Source organism: Mizuhopecten yessoensis, unplaced genomic scaffold (assembly GCF_002113885.1).
Source record: "Mizuhopecten yessoensis strain PY_sf001 unplaced genomic scaffold, ASM211388v2 scaffold9395, whole genome shotgun sequence".
Lineage (NCBI taxonomy): Eukaryota > Metazoa > Mollusca > Bivalvia > Pectinida > Pectinidae > Mizuhopecten > Mizuhopecten yessoensis.
The window spans coordinates 19,352-44,160 of NW_018408026.1; the positions used below are offsets into that span (position 1 = coordinate 19,352).

At 35.7% G+C, this 24,809-nt stretch overlaps 2 protein-coding genes across 3 annotated transcripts in view; one reads left to right on the top strand and one right to left on the bottom strand.

The window, feature by feature from the left end:
- The first annotated feature begins 2,408 nt into the window (after positions 1–2,408).
- On the top strand, positions 2,409–13,432 carry LOC110457989 (RNA-binding protein 39-like). The gene is made up of 12 exons (XM_021509508.1): positions 2,409–2,517; positions 3,729–3,796; positions 6,047–6,087; positions 7,724–7,849; positions 8,139–8,330; positions 9,092–9,209; positions 9,607–9,897; positions 10,848–10,913; positions 11,220–11,424; positions 11,653–11,851; positions 12,076–12,260; positions 12,605–13,432. The coding sequence occupies exons 2-12, from the start codon at positions 3,743–3,745 to the stop codon at positions 12,769–12,771; spliced, it is 1,644 nt and encodes a 547-aa protein (XP_021365183.1). The 5' UTR covers positions 2,409–2,517; positions 3,729–3,742; the 3' UTR covers positions 12,772–13,432.
- Positions 13,433–16,856: 3,424 nt separating this feature from the next.
- LOC110457995 overlaps positions 16,857–24,809 on the bottom strand; it is a 10,900-nt gene continuing 2,947 nt past the window's right edge. Inside the window, exons 3-6 of one of the 2 annotated variants that reach the window (XM_021509513.1) lie at positions 23,994–24,191; positions 19,690–19,788; positions 17,847–18,031; positions 16,857–17,641 (exon numbers count right to left, since the gene is read on the bottom strand). In XM_021509513.1, coding sequence (XP_021365188.1) covers positions 17,638–17,641; positions 17,847–18,031; positions 19,690–19,788; positions 23,994–24,191 — 486 coding nt within the window. In that variant the 3' untranslated portion in view covers positions 16,857–17,637. Of the gene's footprint in view, positions 17,642–17,661; positions 18,032–19,689; positions 19,789–23,993; positions 24,192–24,809 lie in introns of those variants that run through there. The other variant, XM_021509512.1, reaches the window with a different exon arrangement.

Below are 24,809 nucleotides of genomic sequence, written 5' to 3' on the forward strand. Positions count from 1 at the left end.
GGTATGTAGCTCTCCCAGACATTCCTCCATTAATCTCTGGTATGTGGCTGGAGCATTCACTAATCCGAACGGCATCCGATTAAACTCATAAAAACCTAAAGGCCCAATAGTGAAAGCAGTCCGTTGTTTGTGGTCCTCGTGAAGTTCCACTTGATGGTAACCACTCTTCATATCAAGCGTAGAAAAGTAGTCACAACCTGATAAAGAGTCCAAAATTTCTTCCACCCTAGGAAGAGCATAAGCATCTTTTATAGACCTAAGATTCAGCTGTCGGTAATCTATGCACATTCTCAAGCGACCATCCTTTTGCCGAACTAATACAACTGCTGATGCCCAGGGTGAATGTGATCGACGTATGACTCCGATTGTCAAGAGTTGGTGTAGGTGATCACGAACTTCACTAAGCATGGCAGGTGGAATACGCCGATGACGTTGTTTGAATGGCACCTCATCTGTAATTTCTATGCGGTGATGAACAGCTGAGGAATGACCAAGATCCAAATCACTAGAAATCATTTGCTTTCCACTGGATAACTCCTCTTCAGTAAGTCTGTCTTGTAGCGGGTGGGAAGTTGTCGAAAATAAGACAAAGCCGCTGGGTTCGGTTCTGTCGCATTTTAATGCTTATAAATAGAAACATTCTGAAATACACAATAAAAATACGTATAAGCTCTACATGCATATATGTCACATTCGAGTAAAATACAATCTACAAATCTCAACAATTCAATGACCAGTACTAAGATAATAAAATTACAANACCTAAGATTCAGCTGTCGGTAATCTATGCACATTCTCAAGCGACCATCCTTTTGCCGAACTAATACAACTGCTGATGCCCAGGGTGAATGTGATCGACGTATGACTCCGATTGTCAAGAGTTGGTGTAGGTGATCACGAACTTCACTAAGCATGGCAGGTGGAATACGCCGATGACGTTGTTTGAATGGCACCTCATCTGTAATTTCTATGCGGTGATGAACAGCTGAGGAATGACCAAGATCCAAATCATTAGAAATCATTTGCTTTCCACTGGATAACTCCTCTTCAGTAAGTCTGTCTTGTAGCGGGTGGGAAGTTGTCGAAAATAAGACAAAGCCGCTGGGTTCGGTTCTGTCGCATTTTAATGCTTATAAATAGAAACATTCTGAAATACACAATAAAAATACGTATAAGCTCTACATGCATATATGTCACATTCGAGTAAAATACAATCTACAAATCTCAACAATTCAATGACCAGTACTAAGATAATAAAATTACAACACTTTCTGGTACTTATTTATTATATTTTCCAACAAGGAATTATTCATTTATATAAGAATAACATCTAGGACTTCAGCAAAATAGTTATTTTACTTTAAACATTATCATAAACGTTTACGATACTTCGAATCTTGAAATTCCAATTACATGCATTTAATATTACCTTTATACACTATCAATACATTATAGATGCAATATAAATACACTTTAAATACAGTATAAATACACTTACAACACGTATCGTGCATTAACGTCACAAGGCAGAAAACGCACGTCCTAATGACTAAACCGTCATCGTCTCACATAATGAATCTGTACGAACTACAATAAATACAATAGAGTAATAGAATAAAGTATCACAACAAATGCATAACGCTTAACTTTTACAATAAATATATAACTTAAAATGGGATCACGAATACCCGAACCTTCATTCCAGAATAACATATTTAGTATCAAACCGGTCATCAAATCAACGATTCATTAAAACATATTATTTAACCATTCACACTTATCATACACGCGGGAAGATACATACTGAGGAATAGAGTTAATATAGAATCAAACTAATTGAAATAGACATTTCAACTTACCGAAAATAGACCTGTTAATATCAAGCTGAATCTTCCGACCTGTTCTCCTTTCAAATCAATTTCAAAAAGTGCCCGAAAGCTTAAACAAACCTACACGAGTACTAACGACACAAACTTTCGACCAACCAAATAGCTTCGTCAAAGTCCGTCAAGTCCGTCACGTGTCTTACCTGTCACTGACCACAACTCACATTTCAAACGGCACAATACATGTACATATATACATGTACAAACAAAGCGCCGCGCCCGCACGAATAAATCCAGCGCGGAGCGTAAAGATAAGACATTACGTCTTGCGTCGTGAATTATATAAACACGGACATTATTACAAATATTTCATTCATGAATAAATTGTATGAATACATATGCTATATAGTATGAATACAACATATTACAAACAATACATTCAAACATATATTATATTATATGAATACTTTTAATTGAGCAAATTATGCCTAAATAAATCGACCCTGTTACATTAGTATTTTGACACCTTACCTTTTTGTAAGATAGAGTTGCGTCCCCTGTCCCGTGATCTTGTATTCAATCCCCAAATCGTACAAAACACGACGCCATCATCGCAAAACGAGCCAGATTGGAAACAGACGACTTCCTGGTATCGAAATATAAGGTTGATTCCATTCCCTTTGTCAATAAGGTATACAGTGGATGGGACTTTTATTACATTTTTCCTTTATTTACATGTATTGTTCCAAATGGAGAATTCTTTAACAGTTAGATAGAAATACATAATATATTTTACCGGAAGCTTGGTACGAAATCCAAGGACAAATTGAATGACAATATGGTAGCATTTAATTACCGTAATAATATAATATAATATTAGTATGATAGTCTATGTTATCAGTCATGTGTAATTATAAATGTATTGTAACAACTAATCTTTGTAAAATAATCATGTTAAATTACTTAAATTGCGAAATTAGTTATATTGCCAGAAACGTCGACAACACGTACATCCCCCCCCNCCATTCCTACACCACTATTAAACTAATATTTGACTGATTCCAATACACATGTGGAATTCTAGTCGTTTTGGTAAATGAGAGTTATGACATGTCAATGGGTTGGCAGTTAAAAATGACCGTTCCTGGCCATGGCCCATTCAAAAGATAAGAACTCGCTACACAATTTATAGAACTTGTGCAAAGATATAAAACCCCAAAGAAAATATCCGATAGTCAAATATAAAGGCATACGAAAGTGTGGGTTAGACCAAGTTATAAGGACAAGGATATTGGTAAATAATTTTTAGACGACTGGTTGACGGTATGTAACCCTACATAATGATAGTATATCCTTATAATACATAACAGTTGGTTAGCTTAGTTCAATGGGCATCAGAAAAGGTATTTGAAATTAAAAATACTGCTTTTGTTGAGGTTATTAAAAAATGGTGTGTGCAAGGCCTGCATTTTGTTCCGGACTGTAGGAATATATTCAGAATGTAGAACAACTCATTCTAAATTCAAAGATCAAAATGCTGACAAAGAAATGTTCATTTGAAAGCAAAATATTTCAAACTCAAGCTGTGATCCGTTTTGGGTACTGACATTGCAAAAAATTGGCAGTGTTCTATAAATGTCTCGCGTGAGCCCTGGTTGTTTATTTCGTTGGTCGAAACACCTATTGATATTTTCCTTTTGAAACAACCATAAACTAACATAATTCATCTACTGAATTTTCAATGAATGAAGAAAATAATAGTTTGATGATCCATTTTGGGTACTCATTGTCACCTCAATTTTAAATATCTTGAAGAAATGTAATGACAGTAAGATATACTTCTGGTGTGACTTGAGGTTTCGTTAAATTTTACATAATTAGATTAAAATTGTATTGTTGCAGAAGTTTCTAACAAGATGGCTGACGACTTCGATGTGGAAGCGATGCTAGAGGCTCCATATAAAAAAGAGGTTCGTATCAAAAACTGATGGTCTAATGTAGCTTTGTTTTTTTCCAAGTTGAAAGCTGATTTAGTTTATTTGAGGTTTTGATATATGATTGAGGCATTGTTCCTTTGTTTGTTGTTGTTACAGTATTTTACGTTTTAGATTATTATGACTTTTCTTTTGTATGTTTGCTGTGGGACTAGTTTTGTCAACTTTGGAAATTAATAGATATGAAAGAAAATTGAATTACTTGCTAACATGTATCAAAAATCTCTTTTAACCCCTGTAAAATATGCCTTAGTTTATTTGCATCATGTTATTATGGTTGTTATGATATTAATGATTTTTTTTTATCATTGCTCCATTTAAATTTATTTAAAATAACATTGAATCATCTTTCATTGCTTGAATTTACAATATTTTCTGTCATTAAAATTATGGTTATTTTGAGATGTGTGTTGACAATTTAGCTCTGTTGAGGGATGTATGGATTCCTTTATCAGACGGTAATTTAAGTGGTGATGGTAAGAATTGTAAAACTTGTACAAAGGTTTTGAAATGTGTCTAGATCTGTCTTGTTTTGATGTGAAATGGTTATATCCATCAGATTCAGTTTTCACATCGGGATTGAATTTTTCATTTCTTGGAATGGTGAGTCAATTGTTGAATAAGAGACCCTAATCATGAAGATTGCAGGGACTCCCAAATACATGGAATTCTTAGTAATCTGGAAATTTCTGCTGATTTTCCCCCCAAGAACAGTTAATAGTTGGTTGTGTCGTGTTTCAATTTTTTTTTTGAGATAAACAATTTTTCACATGCAAAGTTATTTTTATTTACTGCTCATGCAGTTTCCTTTATTTTTCAAACTCCATAATTGTCTGATTTTTTGCATTGGCATTGACATCTTTCAATTAGTTTCACTGTAATAAGATATTATTATAATGAGAAAATTTGTTTGGTTTTATCTGTAGATATCCCTTGTTCGGCTTGTACACCAAAGCGACACGTTTGCAAGTTCAGGTACTATAAACTGATTGTGAAGAAGCTGTACTCTTGCTGTTTCTTGACAATATATTTAGAAAATACATAGTCACCATTTCATTAATTTGCCCATTTTGAATAAAAATAATAATGAAAAATGTGAATGCTATCACATTAGTTTCTTTAAAAAAGATGTGAATTTAAGTTAACACCAATGGTGGTTGATTTGATGGATGACGCAGAAAAAAAGTATCTTGCCAATCAATCAGAGATCTCTCACTTAATTTTTCTTTTAAACAATTCAGGGGTAAAATTATACTATTCAAATAAAATACAAATGTATGCACGACCAAATAATGAACAGCAAACTGAATTCTGTCCATCCCTCTCGTCTTAGGGTTGGATACCTGATGGCTTTTGGAAAGAAGCTGACCAGATTGCTGCAGAAGGAAACTCCAAGTCGCCCTTGTAATAACAAAAAGCGAAGATCAATGTCACACATTGCAAATCTATATTTCCCAGCTATGCGTGAATGCTATGTCGAAGTGCATATTGCTATGAGTGTTCTCTTTTTTGTTTGTATTGATTGGCTGTATTGTTTCCCAATGGAATATAATCATATATTCATTTCTGAAAAAGAAATTGATGAAAATATTTTCCTTGCCATCAGTCAAATTTTATTTCAAGAGTAGATTCAGATTAAAACGATTTTTTGGTTCCATGCATGGTCCTTCATTTATTTGATTCAATAGATTGGGTAGAAAGGAAGAGGGGTTAAAATCTTCTGTTATCTTAAGAATGGAATTAACGGAAATAAAAAAGCAGGTACTCAATACAAACTTAAGAAATCTGTGAGTGGTTGTGCATAACTGTGAAGTTTTTGTTTGGAATTAAATCAGTTAATTAAAATTCAAGAACTTTACCCACCAATTTTTGTCTGGGAAAAAAAAAAATCTGTTCATCATTTACCTGGATTGCAAAACAATTCAATACAGAGGCTTCATATGCATGAGTGGGAGATGTGGACTATGGAATATTTGCACTTTTTATTTTTCAGCTGCCATACTACTTAATACTCTATATATTGCAAGAAAGGTAAAATGTATTGTAATATTCTGGGGTCTTTCAAAACATTTTAACTTGGATGGAAATATCACCAGTTTAAAAGATCTGGATTTTTGAAAAGTAACAAAACTAATGAGATCATTTATTTTCTCTTTCTCTCCCAACTTTTAATTTCCATCTGCTGTCTGTGCCATTTCTGATTTGCTGTTTGTTTGGACATCATAGGATGATGGAAGAGGAGATGCATCATCCGACAGGGAGAAAAGGTATGTTCTTATGTTTTACTTTGTTTTCCTTTCTATATAAACTAATCCTCCCCTCCCACATTCCTTTAAATCGTAGTTAACCTATTCAAATAGCTGGGAGTTTTGCAAATGCTCTGTATAAATAAACGGTACTAAAAACTACTAATCCCAAGTCAACTCTGGAACATAACATTAAGAATAGTGGAATATAACTTTGAAGCCAACTGGTCTTCATTTGAAAGCAGTCCCTTTTTTTTGCCCCCATATAATCAATGCTAGATTTACTACAAATTTTTGTTGCTATTGCAGGAAACATACATGGTACATTGTCAAGAATTTGACTGAAAAAAAATCCAATGAGGGCCTTTAAAACTTTCATTTCTCATTGCAGGATCCTCTTGACCTAAATATGATTCATCATCATACAGTTTCTTTGTGGGAAACTGATTGTGAAAATGCCCAGTTTAGTTAAATAGATTTGTAATGATTATGATTTATTGTGGTGTTTCCTTCTCATGTAGGTACTGAAGAGAAGGAATCCTTAAAAATTAAAAAGTACACTGGTCTCTTCAGAGAGAGGATACCCATATCAGGAAGTTTCCATTCTTTCACAGGAATTACACTTGTAAAAAGGGATAGGGAAACTTAAGTCCCAGGCATTGGAAGAAGCAAATATTTTATTTCAATTATTGTATTCTAGGTTCACCCTCTAAGACTCGGGCGAGTGGACAAGGAGTGGTTTAATTTCTAAGTCTTGTATTCTGAAACTTAATCTTGTGAAGGAGTCTAATGTTTGATTCTGTCTGTATGTATTACTAGGTGCTATCACTTTCGGTCCTCTGATAAGGGCGAGACAATGATCAGAACGTTTTCATGACATAAAAGCTTGCTGTAAGGCAATCCCAGAAATCAGGTACGTTGGACAAAGTGTTAGGGTCCAAACAAACTAGTCTCGGCCATTCATGACACTTTAAGTGGTCTCCACAGATCCAAGAGAACTTTGGACATTGGTAATAGCATGCGATACACATAGGTGAAGTTTTGTTTCTTCTAATAACCAAGCCAAGGAAAGGTAATGGAATTAAACTCTCGCCAGATTTATTCGCTTTACTCATTGCTCCGTAGAGCTCTCTCATCATTGATAGAATATCTTAACAGGTTCTTTTGTGGTTTTTGCAAGTCATTAAATCAAATATTCATTGAACAGCTGCATATTGGTTACAGGTTATACTTGTTGGATTATTATTGATTAAGTCTTTACGCAATGCTTATCATATGGTAGTTACTCACATACACATACAACACTTGTGTATAGATAACACCTTGCTGTTGCAAGGGAAACAAACATCTGTAAGAACAATGCCTGATCTTTCCATTCAGCTTTGACAGTTCAGTACAGGTGAACCTCTGCATGTAACAACTATTTTTATTATAAAAATTGAAAATCAATAATTTAATAATATGTAAAGTAAAAAAAGAAATAATACCCTTGCAAATCAGTTGAGACTGTATCCCAGCCATTTTATCCTTCCTCAGTTTTCTATTGTCTGTGTCTGAACTTTTTAATTTTGGCTGTGATTTGATGATTGCATGATAAATTGGTTAAATGTTCTTTTGGGCCTGAAAGCTGATCAGTTTTTTTGTTTTAAAATTTCAGAAAGCATAGAGACCGTAACAGAGATAGGGACAAGGGAAGGGACAAGACTCACAGCCATCGAGACAAAGACAGGAAAGAGCGAGATCATAATCGTGATAGGGACAGGAAAGACAGAGATAGAAAAAGGTAAACTTGGATCTCAAATCAGTGGAACAGTGTATGTTCATGTTTCAGCTTGTACCATTAGAAGACTAAATTCTTGTTGAAAGTTAAAATAAAAATATTTTAATTTATATTATTATTTCTTACAAATATCTCAAAATTTATGAAAGAAAGAATGAGTAATAAATCATACATTGAAACAAGATTTCAAATTTGATAATACATTAAGTTAAGACTCCTCATCTCGCATATGGTCAACACAAAATTAAACAATCTATACAGCAAAGTGTAGCATAATTTTTGTTTTGTACAGGAGTAGAAGTAGAGAGCGTGACCGCGTAAGGAAGGAACATAAAAGAAGTCGAAGTAGGGAAAAGGAGAGACGGAAGGATAGGAAGCGAAGTCACAGTAGGGAAAGGAGAAAGAAAAGCAGGAGTATTTCACCAATAAGATTCCGTGACCGACGGGGACGGAGTAACAGTAGAAGCCCATACAGATACACAAGGTAATTAAAATATGTAACCATATGACAGACAGTTTGTTTTGTAGTGTGTATCATTTGGTAATTAATTGCGAACCTAATATACCAACGTTACTATTTTTACCTGTATCACCTGTACCAATATATGATGAGTGATGATGTTGAAACTAGATCTGCCTACAATTCCTAATATTAAATCACTTTAAAAATTTCATGGGTGTTTGGGTCTCTTAAAAAAGTGCCTCCCTCCCCTCCGGTTAATTCTGGAACTACTCTTTGATTATTTACTAGATCTTCGTCAATGTTAGTATTCATATTCTGAATGCAGGATTTCTATTACTATATATACTATATTGAATGAGATATCACTTCGTTGTTCATTATTTGTGCAGGCTACTGTCCCAGAATATGTCAACTCTTGCTTTATATTTAGGCACAGAGACTTTTTTGTCATGTTAAGATTTATATGATTTTTTTGTCCTTTGGTTTCTGTTTTATGATTGACTTTTTACCACTTTTCTACAAGGGCCTGGTCCTTGGGACTTCACAAATATTTTGCCTACAAAAATCATGACGTGGGAAAAGTAAAATGATCGTGCATTGTTTAAGGAGAAATATTGAGGGGGAAGGAGCCTTATAACAGCTTTAAGTTCACCTTCAGAAAATCACTATATGCATATTGATCTAAATGCAGATCCCTTTGTTTAGTTTTCAATGATTTGTGAGTGAATACCCGATGCCTTTTTCATTCATTGTCATTATCAAATGAATGATATTTATTACAGACAGCCAGGTCCAGAGCTAACTCCTGAAGAAAGGGATGCTAGAACTGTTTTCTGCATGCAGCTGTCTGCCAGAATTCGTCCAAGAGATCTTGAAGAATTCTTTTCTTCCGTTGGAAAAGTAGGTTATTTCTCGAATTCGCCACAGGCTAGTTCTGCAAATATATATTTGCATGTTTGAGTTACATTTTGAATATTGAGAGGAGAAAACCAAAATTCTTTTCTTTGTTTGAAAAGTAGGATGTTTCTAATATATATATATATTCAAAACTACATGCAAATCAATGGAATAATTTCAGTTTATGTTTCATGATATATTTGCAAGTATAACAATACAGATTCAGGCTACAGTTTATCAAACAGGCTGCTGGAAAAATGCATTGTGTTTGGCTGGAATCAAAAAAGTGTACGGCCCTGCTGAATCTTCCACCCCATATGTTTATTTCTTGAATACCTTTCTTATTTTTAATTGTTTGATATTAGATTGTATCATTTTTGATTACCTTTATGCATCTCAGGTACGGGATGTTCGACTGATCATGGATAACAAGACCAGAAGATCAAAAGGAATTTCTTACGTAGAGTTTCAAGATACAGAGTCAGTGCCATTAGCCATTGGGTTAACAAACCAAAAACTGTTAGCTGTTCCAATCATTGTTCAGCCATCTCAAGCTGAGAAAAATAGACTAGCTAATGCAGCAAATGTTCTACAAAAAGGCAACTCTGGTCCAATGAGGTTATACGTGGGATCATTACATTTCAACATTACCGAAGATATGTTACGTGGAATATTTGAGCCATTTGGTGCAGTAAGTCAATTTTCAAATCTTCTGTTTTAATAAGGCATTTGACAAGCTTATTTTTGCATAATTTCTTCTCGGACCAAACAATGGGATAGCTTGAATTTTTGGACTTGTACTTTCGTTTAAAAAAATATTAGTCAAAGCTACAGATATTAATAATATTCAACAACAGATTGATATGTCATGTATCCAATTGCGTTTCAATTATTATCTGGAATAATGGGACTCAATTAATTATTGGCAGCACTAGTACGTTAAAAAAGTTGAAGATTGAATTTCCAAAAAAAAATTATGTAATGAGTTTTCTTCAAAAAATGTTTTTGCCACTGCCATTTTATGAGGAGGCATGTTACTTTTTTATTTTATTTGATCAAATTTTGTATAAAGATAAAATACAATAATATCTGTATAAAGATAAAATACAATAATATCTGTATAAAGATAAAATACAATAATATCTATAATCTGTATAAAGATAAAATACAATAATATCTGTATAATCTGTATAAAGATAAAATACAATAATATCTGTATAAAGATAAAATACAATAATATCTGTATAAAGATAAAATACAATATAATCTTGAACAAGTTCTTGTTTCAGGATTCCAATGTTAGGCCAAAGACAGCATTATCATAAAAATATGTCAAAACAATTCAATGAAACCACTCCAGCAACTTTAAATTGTTAACAGATTTTGATCAAAGTTAATGCAAATTCTAGTTTTAGAATAATGAGGTGTTTTTTTCAGAAACAGTTAAGGTCGCTTACTATTTGTAGAAACTTGCAAAAAAATGTACGCTTACATTCATGTCTTAAAGTTAGACATTTCTAGTTTCTTGAATAATGTGACTTAAAGCAATATATTTAAATTTTGGAGATGATTAAACATTTGATTGGGATTGTAAATTATATAAACAATTATTTTAATATGACTTTTCCTTTAATTTTTCAGATAGAAGATATCAAGTTAATTCGTGATCACGAGACTTCAAGATCTCAGGGATATGGATTCATATCTGTAAGTGCTCTTCAGAAAAAATTAAGTTGACCTTATCATTATTAAAATGGCAAATTGGATATACCCGTATTAAACCACATATATGTAGTCTCTATAAATCATATTCTCTATTTCTATCCATATCAAAGTTTATAGTTAAGTAAAAAAAGTAGGAAAAGCATTTTCTATTAGGGAAATTTCTTTGAAAATATTTTAAAATATATATTTTTTAAATACTACCAGTGTATATTTCTAACTACAGAAAAAATCTCTTTTACACAGTTGTTTTAATATGAAAAAAGCTCTGAATTATCAATTATCTTGCAGTTCAAAGATGCAGAAGATGCCAAGAAGGCCCTTGAGCAGCTGAATGGTTTTGAGTTGGCTGGCAGACCAATGAAAGTAGGCCATGTCACAGAGAGAACAGGGGAGGCCCAAGGAGCATCCATGTTGGACAGCGATGAGATGGACCGAGCAGGTATTGACTTGGGAGCAACAGGCCGGCTACAACTAATGGCTAAGTTAGCAGAAGGTAGGTCAGATTTTTCAAACAGAATATGTGTATATCGTTTACCTGAAGATATTAATTTCAAGAAAAAATCAGCACTGCATTTTTTTTTATAATGATAACTAGGGACACCAGTGGTTAAAGAGCAAAAGACACTATTAGTTTGTACACGTGGTAAAAAGAAAGGGGGGTGGGGTGTATGTTATGTTTATATTTTCAATAAAATCAATAAAAATGAATTTTCTTTTTCAGGAACAGGATTCCAAATTCCAGATTATGCTGCAAATGCATTGAATGCTGGGAGTACAGGGAATTCTACATCGGTGTCAAGTAGTATGACTGCTGTGGTGGGCCAGCCTGCTCCACCCAACACAGCTGGCACCACAAGTTCTACTGCTCCACCCATAGCAACGCAGTGCTTCATGCTATCTAACATGTTTGATCCAAACTCGTAAGTTTCTTCAATTAATACTACGTGTTTCATCAAAATTTGATGTCAAGTAGAAATAAAGGGGTTTCCAAATGTATTCTTAAAAAATATTGGATGTTAAGTTATTTTGTCATGCATCAGTCATCTCATATCAACCTGAGATTTAGTCTCATTTCAACTTTCACCTTTATTATTTCTGTCCTCCGAAAGTGAATTCAATGTCTCCAATATTTTCTCCTGAACAGAGAATCAAGGACTAACTGGGATCAGGAGATCCGGGATGATGTTATTGATGAGTGTAACAAGCATGGAGGAGTACTCCACATCTTTGTTGACAAGGCATCGCCTCAAGGAAATGTCTATGTCAAATGTCCAACTATTGCAGCAGCTGTAGCATCTGTTAATGCACTCCATGGCCGGTACTTTGGAGGTACGTAACAATTTCATAAACTTTTGGAAAATAATACTAGGCATGCAACTCCACTGAAGTACAGGATGACCTCAGTAGTCTATTGAAAGATTGAACACATTCCTTTTACGATTTTATGGTTGATTTTTTGTCTTTAAATGACCATAGCTGCTAATATGACTGTAAACACACCAACAGATGAATAAACAACTTTATAGTTGAATTTGATGGTAGTATTCATAATTTAAACTGTAACAGATCATCTTAAGAATTCGTATCTATATATTTCGACATGGTCAATGGTAATTTGGTGTGATTTTGTTAGTGAATTGTATGTGCTCATGTGTACAATTGTTTTTCCACAGGAAAAATGATAACAGCAGCCTATGTTCCATTACCTAACTACCACTCGTTGTTCCCGGAGGCCACACGAGCTAACCAGCTTTTACTACCCTCATCTCAAGCCCTACAGGCCGGCTATCCATCAGGGATGTTTCCAAACATGCCAACAGCAGCTCCTGTGATGCGATGAGATGAAAATCTGCTCTCGAATATATTTTTAGCGAACTTCAAAGTTAATAAACAGGTTTTAACATTTCAGAGATTTCACTAAACAGAAGAACATTTTTTGGCTGTCGAGTATTCTCTATTTTCATGGTTATATTGATTATGTGATGTTAAAATATTTGATGTCAAGATTTATTGATGTGCAGCATCATGTATGCTCTTAAATTTTACATTATGTCCATGGAGAATTTTTCCTTTGCTCATGTAAATTACAGTTTAAAATTATTTTTGTTTTTATCATATTTAAATGAGATACTGCATATGAAAGTGACTTTTATTTGTGTATTAAGAAACCAGAGTTATGGGGAAGATGTTAACATTTTTTTTGATCTATGGTGTTTTTAAAAGAAATCAGAAATCCTTCACTATGTTTTATGCATATTTTAGCTAGAAAATTCATAGCTGTTTGAAAAATGGTCTTGTATATTCTAGCTTTTGAATCGAGAGTTCAATGTTTTGTGTGATACAGAAATACATTCATTCATTGTTGGTATGATAATGAATTTGTTTAGGGATCATTATATTGGTATACTGAAGCATTTGTTTAGGGATCATTATGTTGACAGTAACTGTCCATCATGTTGGTTCATTATTCTCATCTCATTAAATATCTGAACTTAAAGGTTTATAATTTGTTTTGTCCTTGTGTTTTTCGCCAAAGATTTTTGAATACTGTGTACAGCATTCATAGCGGTCCTCGCCAAGCCTGCGCAAATCAAAACCAAACATCAGACTTTCTTCTTCCGTGGAAGATCTTTAAATGCTGTGTTGATTATTTCATGCTATGAAATGATGAAATACATATGAAAACGATAAATTAATCAAAGAAAAAATGTTAAAATTTTATGAAAAGGCAAGTTTTTTCAGCGAGCATCTTACTTTATCAATCTAAGACTACTACGCTTTTTGACCGAATAATTTCTTAGTTTGTAGATAATGTGTTCATTATTTCATGATATGAACAATGCTATAATATGGTTCAATATATCTGTATAAGACACAAAAAATCAAAGCAAATATGTGAAGATCTTTCACAGTGGTGTTTTTAATCTGAAAGTTCCGAACTATATTTGGTTTAAATTACTACCCCTCGTATTCCACGATACTCTAAAGTGTGTGTGTAAGAGTTTTCTCCCCTTGGCAATCTTTGCGTAGTTTTGTGCTCGCGACTTGTTGAACGACTGTTTGTTAACTGTCCTTGATCAAGTAGGCTTGGTGTTTTCTTTGTCTCAATGGAAAGTCTCCAAGTGAAAGAGAATGTTTACTTATACTAGAGTAGCCGTCAGCAGCTGTGCCTAACGAGTTCCCAATACAGTATCTAGATAATGGCCCGATTAGTATAATACAAGTGCTCCGTGAAACAAACGTATATACATATTATTCACATGAACCAGAAACTGAATAATAATATAGGTCTTTAACCTTCGTTACAATATCGAGAGAAGGAGAGATACACAAGGGACTTGCATAAGTCCGTGATTACACGTACTGGAAATAATACAATCTCCGTTTTATTTTTTCTATAATTAATCATGATAATAACAAATTGTAGAAAAATAATATCATAATTTTCTATTTATATTGTCTATTTAACATTTATTTATTTAATCGTAAATTAACTTTCCCATAATCTTACAGGACAATTTTAGGTTGCAGGGTTGTCTGGTCAAGGTCACTGTTACTATTTTTCAAATATTGTTTGCGCTGTAGCAGCTTCATTCCTTGAAGGATTTCCATCGATTTGAAACACTAATTAAGGACCATAATATCAGACAAGTTTCAATTGTTTTAGCATTAAAACTCCGTTATATATATTTTTATTGAAAATAATGATTAAGGGATGGGCTATTCTGACCCTTACTCAACAACATGTTCTTTATTATTTACTGTCATTCCGTACTGATATACCACCTCCTTTATTCCATTATTTGAATCATTCATACACAGCATACTTGAGTGCCCTCTGCACTTCGATTTATTCCAAGATATTTTGTATCTTGTGCTGAACTAAAGGTTAAGTACTGTAGTTGGTCTACCTAGCCTTAGTTAGAATATTGGAGGTTAAATATTAGCAGACAGAACTCCTTTGCAATGACTTGATTATCAGATTTCACCTCAATTTTACAGAGCACACTCACCACTGCTTTTCGATTTAGGACAGTATTAATTATACGAATTAAACAAATGATTAGCACCTGGAATGGCCCATTTCAGATACAATTTCTAATTGAATTGCATAAAACCCTTGTTCCAAATCTGGAATAGTCCTGATCAATTGATAATCTGAAAATATTTCATTCCTTTTGAACAAGTTTCCTAAATGAAATCCAGAATTAATTTTGCAATGATTGGCGTTGAAGTTAATTGAACCGAAACAAGCACGACTAACGAGGATGTTGCATTTTATTACCAAGGTAACAGCAGTCGGTAAGAAAATCCATAAAAAATACTTGACATCATGTTGATTTTGTATTTAAACAGAAGTATGCAGACAAGCAATACTGGTTTGATAGGTACCAGAGGTGTAAAAATAACTTCATATATCGGTGCAATACACACGAGACCAAGCAAAAGGTAAAAGTAACAAAAATATATGCTACTCGCCTACCATTAACTGTTCATTTTAAAACAGGATGTTATAGAATCGAGAATGTTGCGAAATTATATTCCAAGCGTGTTTGTCCTGCTAATGCTTCACAGAATAAAACCAACTAGTTTTGCGTTGAGAAGAGTACTAAATCCTATTATTAAAAGACAGTACAAAGAACATCGTATAAACTGGAATACATCAGTATTCGAAACCAAAAATAACATACCGATACGAAATGTCAATTCAAACAGTCCACCATTGTTCATCAAACTAATGCTTATGTTAAAAAAAAGCACCATACAACCAGGCAAAACAGACTTGCTTTTGGACAACTTGCATATGTACCGTGAAAAAGTTAACAAAAGAGAAATCTGAAAGGCGGAATAGGACTTGTTCAACATGTCCTCGACCAAAACAACTCGAGAGCTTTCGACTTCAGGACCTTAACATAGGTGTCCATATTTTTACGTAATTTTACGTTTATGGGTTGAGGAATTTTCGGTATAAAAAAAGCTATCCCAATGATGGTTAATGCGAACTCCACTTTTTTGGTAAAAGTTACATTGATTGATTGATGGTCGTCATTAAGGGGTGGTATTTCTACCGAAAACTGATCTTAACCCCTAAAACATGTCAAATAATTCCGAGAAGCTCAGTTTAGGTCCTAATATAGCTGTAACAAATTCTCAGGTCCCTGTGTCAGTGCCGTGTACATTTTTAGACCACTTGGATCTGTCAACACATGTTGACCAGTCTATTCGTACGAAACAACTGGTCACCACCATCGTCCACCTACATAGATCTTTTGTCGAAAGCACTGACAATTCCCTTCTCTCTGAATGGGGAGCAGGTTAAAATATCATGTCGGCAATAGAGGGAAATATGTCCGCGACTGTAAGCAGTATAATCTACACATGTTACTGTCATAGATGCATTATTGAGGTAGAATAGCATTAACATTATGCATTTGAGTCATTGAATGGATTTTCGTCTATTACCCCCCTGTTGGATGTAATTTTGAAGCCTATGTATTGAGTCTTTATTTCCCAATACAGTAGGAAGTCGTCTGCAAAAAGTCACTTAAGCTGTCTGTCCCCCTGGACTATGTCATAGCAAAATGGAAGGCTCAGTGTGCACCACCTTGTGGATTTGATGCACATAAAAAAATGAGTGGCTTTGAAGTCGGGTGTCCCTCCTTTGTAATCTTAAAAGGACATGTATCAGCCAAGCAATAAGTTGTTGTTTTTTTTACCTTAGACAAATCAAATATCTATCCGCTTGCCATCAATTTTTCTATGACATAATCCAGGGATGCAGAGAGCGAACGTGAGCGTTATGTAAGTGAGAAATGCGGTGTGGTGTATTTCTCTGACCCCATTTTATGAAAAAGACAAATGAAGAAATTGAGTTTGCATTTAATTATGTAAATATATAAACAAAGACGTCGAGTTTGCATCTAATCATATAAATGTAAAGAAAGACATTACATTTGTATATTATTATACACGAATTTGCTCATATGATATAATTTTAATCACCGGCCTTGTCATGGCTACACCGAAAAAGTGTATGATGCTAATATGGTTTGTCACATGACTACCATGGCCCCAGTTTCACGAACGTTCCTAACTTAGGGAAAATAATCAATTATGAGTTATGAGCTTTCATAGGGGAGCATTATGATAGACTAGTTCAAGAAAAGAAAAAAATGTTCTCTACTGAACTATTGGCAAATCCTGAGTAACGAACTTCCTTGAAACTGGGGCCAGCAACACAATATAATTATCATTGTCATCATCAATTCTATAAACTGTGTTACTAAAGTGTTTAATAACAACTAGCGGAGTCATGATTGGCTATAGGGTCCTCCGTTGGTATGTACAAGTGTTTTCACGAGTTCTTGTGACATTGTTTTTGATTTACAGCTTCTTACACTAATTTCCACTTATAGGAAGTTTGAAGCCCGCCAGAGGCTTGTTAAAACTTAACTCTTGGTTCCGTTTCATACATGTATATGAATGGAAACTCATACACATTTATCTATTTTCATGTTTTCATTTCAGGATTCTAATCAATACACGACTCAAAATACAACATAAACACAAATTGATAGTGCAAACTGGCATGCAAATTAAAAAAATGTTATTCAAACGATTTTTGTTTCTTCAAAATCGTCAAAACTCGTTGCTTGCACATGCGATGTCATGAAATGTTCAGTGAGCATTTGGACGTGTAGCGTCATCACCTGTTGATTACAAAACAGGAAATATCTTAAAAACTAAACACTCGCTTTCAAATTTAAAGTAAACTCCAGAAATATTGAAATCATAAAAACATGCGTTTTAATATAAAAAAAAATGATGTACATATACGTTATGGAAAATGATTTTATGTTATTTGATCTTAAATGAAATGGTTAATTTTTTGATAAATTTAGTCTAAACTAGTACTTGGGCGGATCTGTGGCCATATTGCTCTCAGGATCGTAGGGTGGGGGAGCGTTTTGTTGACTTTGCGCCTGGACACCCATGAGGATGAGAAATCGGTTCTGAGTGGGTTCATGCTCTTCTCGCAATCGAATCAACAGCAGTACTAATTCGGCAACGCAGGTTCCCGTGGTAAAAAATCCGAATGCCTGTGGGATGGTAAGGAAAGGATGTAGCAAAGTATACAATTCTTTCTCTAATTTTAGGTGTACACACTCATTATGATTATGATGTACACTCATAATCATAAAAGTATTTCATTTTTTGTTTTTTTCCAAACTCACATCACAACTCAAAACCTACAATGTATAGTCAGTCTTTCTAAGGGACAAAATCCCAAACTGGAATGACCATTTATTGACCTCTAGATGTCATAAATCAATATTGTTATTCGCTTTTTCTATCTGTTAAAATCACAACAAACACCAAGACCTTCAACGTGAGAATGCCTAAAGTATTTTTGATTTGCAATATTGTTTCAATGTAATATATAAAATGTGTATGAATCGGTACAATTTACGGAACTAAAATAGTTACAATATTCCTTCTTTCAGACTCTCCTCAAGCAACTTCTCTTTTCTCCCATCAAGTCTACGTTTTTGGAATTCGTTAGACAAAACAATGAGAACATTTCTGTCTTTAAAAACTTTCTAGTCTTCTATCTTTTGTTTATCAAATCTAGCAACAGGTTTTAAGTAACAGATAATACTAGTAAAGTACATTATGTATGCCTTGTTAAATGCCGCGTATTGCAGAGTTATCTTCTCTTGGGAGCAGGTATTGATTGTTACGTCATTGGTTTGTGTGAGAAAATTACGTCGTTTTCTCAAAAGTTGATGACGTTACTCTCACAAACAAGTGACGTAACAATCAATACCTGCTCCCAAGAGAAGATAACTCTGCAATACGCAAAGACGGATGCACTGTATTCGAGCAAAATGCGTTGATAAGTTGGTATAAATAATCCCCTGCTCAATTGGGGCAATACATATGTTTAAATCAATGCCGATACAACCTTACGACAAGTCAACATATTGTTCTTCAGTAATTTCCCATGCTCAACGATACACATGAGTTGATAGCACACTTCAAATATTGTCAACCATATTATTTTCATAATTTTCTCCGTTTATAGCTTAGTTAAAATAGTGTGTCATTCAATAATACAGCAAAGTTAAAACATGCATAAATATTGTCAGAGAGATGCAAAATAATATTGAATTTCAATATTATTATGAAAATATCAAACAAATGGTAATTCAATATATTGTACACTCAACGATGCATATGAGTCTGATCATGTAGTACACTTCAAAGGTGGTCAATTATGTTATTTTCATACGTTTTCCCGTTTAGCTTAGTTAAAATAGTATGTCATTCAATAGAACAACATAGTTAAAATATACAGAAATACTATCACAGAGATGCGAAATAATCATGAATTTCAATATTCATGAAAATACCAAACAACGGCGAGTCCGTCTTTTCGTATCGCAGAGTTATCTGCTCTTATGAGCAGGTATTGATTGATACGTCATTGGTTTGTGAGAGTAACGTCATCAACTTTTGAGAAAACCACGTAATTTTCTCACACAATCCAATGACGTAACACTCATTACCTGCTGACGAGAGAGAATAACTTTGCAATAAGCAAAGACGGAATATTGACACGGTTTCGAGTAACTGGAACCGTTGTTCAAAACGTTGGTTAGCGAGTCGGTAAATCTAACGACATCATAAGCTTAAATGGTTTTGAACAACCGGGCCTGATCTCTCATTAATATAAAATGGTTTATGTTTAACATACCGCTGTAGCTTTGTAGCCGCCTCTCCAACAAGAGTTGACCGCCATGGCGATGGAGCCAAAAAAGAACATTATAATATACACCGCGGTATTAGCCATCATCTGCAACAGAGAAACGGATTTGCATAAACTCACCCCTGCTTGGCTTATAATGTAAACTTTATTTATTTTACTACAATTATGAAACTCACTATTTTACAACAATCATGAAACTGGCTATCTTAATTATATAAACAGCTCTAGTTGGCGCATGGGGACCAGTGTACCAGGGCATTCCATTAGCCCAAAGCAGCATATATACCAGCTTATCATCACTTCAACACTTAACAACATCCCGGCGTCTTTTCCGAGTACATCAGGACATATTGATGTATTAATTGTTCATATCAAACAGGTCATAACGGCAATCCAGTACATATATATATCACCATAGCACCATACATCATATCATTGCATTATCACAGTCCACAACGACATTCCAGTGTATTACCACCGTCTATAACGACACACCAGTGTATTACCACTGTCCATAACGACATTCCAGTGTATAACCACCGTCTATAACGACACACCAGTGTATTACCACCGTCTATAACGACATTCCAGTGTATTACCACCGTCCATAACGACATTCCAGTGTATTACCACCGTCTACAACGACACACCAGTGTATTACCACCGGCTATAACGACATTCCAGTGTATTACCATCGCCTATAACGACATACCAGTGTATTACCACCGCCTATAACGACATTCCAGTATATTACCACCGTCTATAACGACACATCAGTGTATTACCACCGTCTATAACGACACACCAGTGTATTACCACTGCCTATAACGACATTCCAGTATATAACCACCGTACGTCTATAATGACATTCCAGTGTATTGCCACCGTCTATAACGACATACCAGTGAATTACCTACATCTATAACGACACACCAGTGTATTACCACCGCCTTCAACGACATACCAGTGTATTACTACCGCCTTCAACGACATACTAGTGCATTACCACCGCCTTCAACGACATACCAGTGTATTACCACCGCCTAAAACGACATTGCAGGGTATTACCACCGCCTATAACGACACACCAGTGTATTACAACCGTCTATAACGACATACCAGTGCATTTCCACCGCCTTCAACGACATACCAGTCCATCACCATCGCCTTCAACGACATTCCAGTGTATTACCACCGCATATAACGACATTCCAGTGTATTACCACCGTAGTGCATTTCCACCGCCTTCAACGACACACCAGTGTATTCCCACCGCCTTAAACGACATACCAGTGCATTAGCACCGCCTTCAACGACACACGAGTGTATTACAACCGTCTATAACGACATACCAGTCCATTTCCACCGCCTTCAACGTCATACCAGTGCATTTCCACCGCTTTCAACGACACACCAGTGCATTACAACCGTCTATAACGATATACCAGTGCATTTCCACCTCCTTCAACGACACACCAGTGCATTACCACCACCTTCAACGACATACCAGTGCATTACCACCGCCTTCAACGACACACCAGTGTATTACCACCGCCTTAAACGACATACCAGTGCATAACCACCGCCTTCAACGACATACCAGTGTATTACCACCGCCTATAAAGACATACCAGTGCATAACAACCGCCTTCAACGAAATATCAGTGTATTACCACCAGTGTATTACCCCCGCCTACAACGACAAACCAGTGCATTACCACCGTCTATTACGACATACCCCTTCAACGACATACCAGGGCATTACCACCGCCTTAAACGCCATACCAGTGCATTACAACCGCCTTCAACGACACACGAGTGTATTACCACCGACTTTAACGACATACCAATGCATTACCACCGCCTACATCGACACACCAGTGTATTTCCACCGCCTTAAACGACATACCAGTGCATTACCACCGCCTTCAACGACATACCAGTATATTACCACCGCCTATAACGGCATTCCAGTATATAACCACCGTACGTCTATAATGACATTCCAGTGTATTGCCACCGTCTATAACGACACACCAGTGTATTACCACCGTCTATAACGACACACCAGTGAATTACCACCGTCTATAACAACACACCAGTGTATTACCACCGCCTATAACGACACACCAGTGTATTACCACCGCCTATAACGACATACCAGTGTATTACCACCACCTACAACGACATACCAGTGTATTACCACTGCCTACAACGACACACCAGTGAATTACCACCGTCTATAACAACACACCAGTGTATTACCACCGTCTATAACGACACACCAGTGTATTACCACCGCCTATAACGACACACCAGTGTATTACCACCGTCTATAACGACACACCAGTGCATTACCACCACCTTTAACGACACACCAATGTATTACCACCGCCTATAACGACACACCAGTGCATTACAACCTCCTTCAACGACATACCAGTGTATTACCACCGCCTTCAACGACATATCAGTGTATTACCACCGCCTATAACGACATACCAGTGCATTACCACCGTCTATAACGACATACCAGTGTATTACCACCGCTTATAACGATATTCCAGTGTATTACCACCGTCTATAACGACACACCAGTGTATTACCACCGCCTATAACGACATACCAGTGTATTACCACCGCCTACAACGACATACTAGCGCATTACCACCGCCTTCAAAGACATACCAGTGCATTACCACCGTCTACAACGACATACCAGTGTATAACCACCGCCTTCAACGACATACCAGTGCATTACCACCGTCTATAACGACACCCCAGTGTATTACCACCGCCTTCAACGACATACCAGTTCATTACCACCGCCTTCAACGACATACCAGTTCATTACCACCGCCTTCAACGACATACCAGTGTATTACCACCGCTTTCAACGACACACCAGTGTATTACCACCGCCTATAACGACACACCAGTGCATTACCACCTCCTTCAACGACATACCAGTGCATTACCACCGTCTACAACGACATACCAGTGTATTACCACCGCCTACAACGACATACCAGTGTATTACCACCGCCTATAACGACATACCAGTGCATTACCACCGCCTAAAATGACACACCAGTGTATTATCACCGCCTTCAACGACACACCAGTGCATTACAACGGCCTACAACGACATACCAGTGTATTACCACCGCCTATAACGACATACCAGTGTATTTCCACCGCCTATTACGACATTCCAGTGTATTACCACCGCCTACAACGACATACCAGTGTATTACCACCGCCTATAACGACACACCAGTGTATTATCACCGCCTTCAACGACACACCAGTGTATTACCACCGCATATAACGACATACCAGTGTATTACCATCGCCTATTACGACATTCAAGTGTATGACCACCGTCTATTACGACATTCAAGTGTATGACCACCGTCTATTACGACATACCAGTGTATTACCACCGTCTATAACGACATACCAGTGTATTACCATCGCTTATAACGACATTCCAGTGTATTACCACCGTCTATTACGACATACCAGTGTATTACCACCGTCTATTATGACATACTAGTGTATTACCACCACCTTCAACGACATACCAATGTATTACCACCGCCTATTACCACATTTCAGTGTATTACCACCGTCTATAACGACACACCATTAAATACCTTTGTCCATCAATATATATTAGTGTATTTGTCATTGTATGACAATGGCACCATATGACCCTATCACATTCAAATGGCATTCATATCAGCTATTATGCCATGCCACGTTTGTTATCAATATTATGACGTCATTATTATAACATTGACAGATGACTATTTCTATTTATTAGACAGGCATATAAGGTGCATTCACTTATTTTAATTTGTAGTGGATTAACATATTCCAAAAATGGTAGATATAAATAAGTATTGAACTGATTTAATTTGGCATTCATTGTCAATATGAATTCCAATTGTACAAATGCAAATTCAACAGGAGTTTGCCTTGTGTCCTCTTGGCACTCATATTGCCTATACATTCCAACTGAAACCAGTCCAATGCTTACGTACTAGCTCTGTCCATCACAACTCAATAGTGTATAACCTCAGCCCATCAAGACATACTACTAATTACTGGTATTAATTGAGCAAAACCCTCACTATGCTACTCTCGGAATCTAAATTGAAATGTTAAAATCGAGTTTCTTTCGTGTGTATGTATTTTCCATTTCATAATGCAAGATCAACAGTATTAATTTTGTCAACATTTTTTTTTTTACAATTTCATCTGAAACGTTTAGTAAGATTACTTACCAACAAAGTCCATGGTACGAACGAACCACAGAGAAAGCCATTCTTGTTCGTGAGGAGAAATATGATGTAACGGAAGAAGGTGAGGATGAACCACGACGTGGCGACGAACTCAAAGAAGTCGTAAGTGGATCCGTAACCGGCATAACAGTTAATGTTGTAACTGGCTGACACCAGGATAGTGCTGAGAAGGCCCAGGAACTGGACAACACGACACGTATTATTACAATGCATAGCAGTTATACTTATGACAGGTAATATTCCAAAATCAATTCACATAAGTACAGAACAAGACGCTAGACGACACAATGGAATATTCACACATATACAGCAGCTGGCCAAAACGACAGGAAGTATTAACAAAACTACAGGAGTTGGACAGTACGACATGTTGTATAAACAAAACTACAGCAGCTGGCCAAAACGACAGGAAGTATAAACAAAACTACAGGAGTTGGACAATACGACATGTTATATAAACAAAACTACAGGAGTTGGATAATACGACATGTAATATAAACAAAACTACAGAAGTTGGACAATACGACATGTTGTATAAACAAAACTACAGAAGTTGGACAGTACGACACGTTGTATAAACAAAACTACAGCAGCTGGCCAAAACGACATGTTATATAAACAAAACTACAGGAGTTGGACAATACGACATGTAATATAAACAAAACTACAGAAGTTGGACAATACGACATGTTGTATAAACAAAACTACAGAAGTTGGATAATACGACATGTTATATAAACAAAACTACCGGAGTTGGACAATACGACATGTTGTATAAACAAAACTACAGAAGTTGGA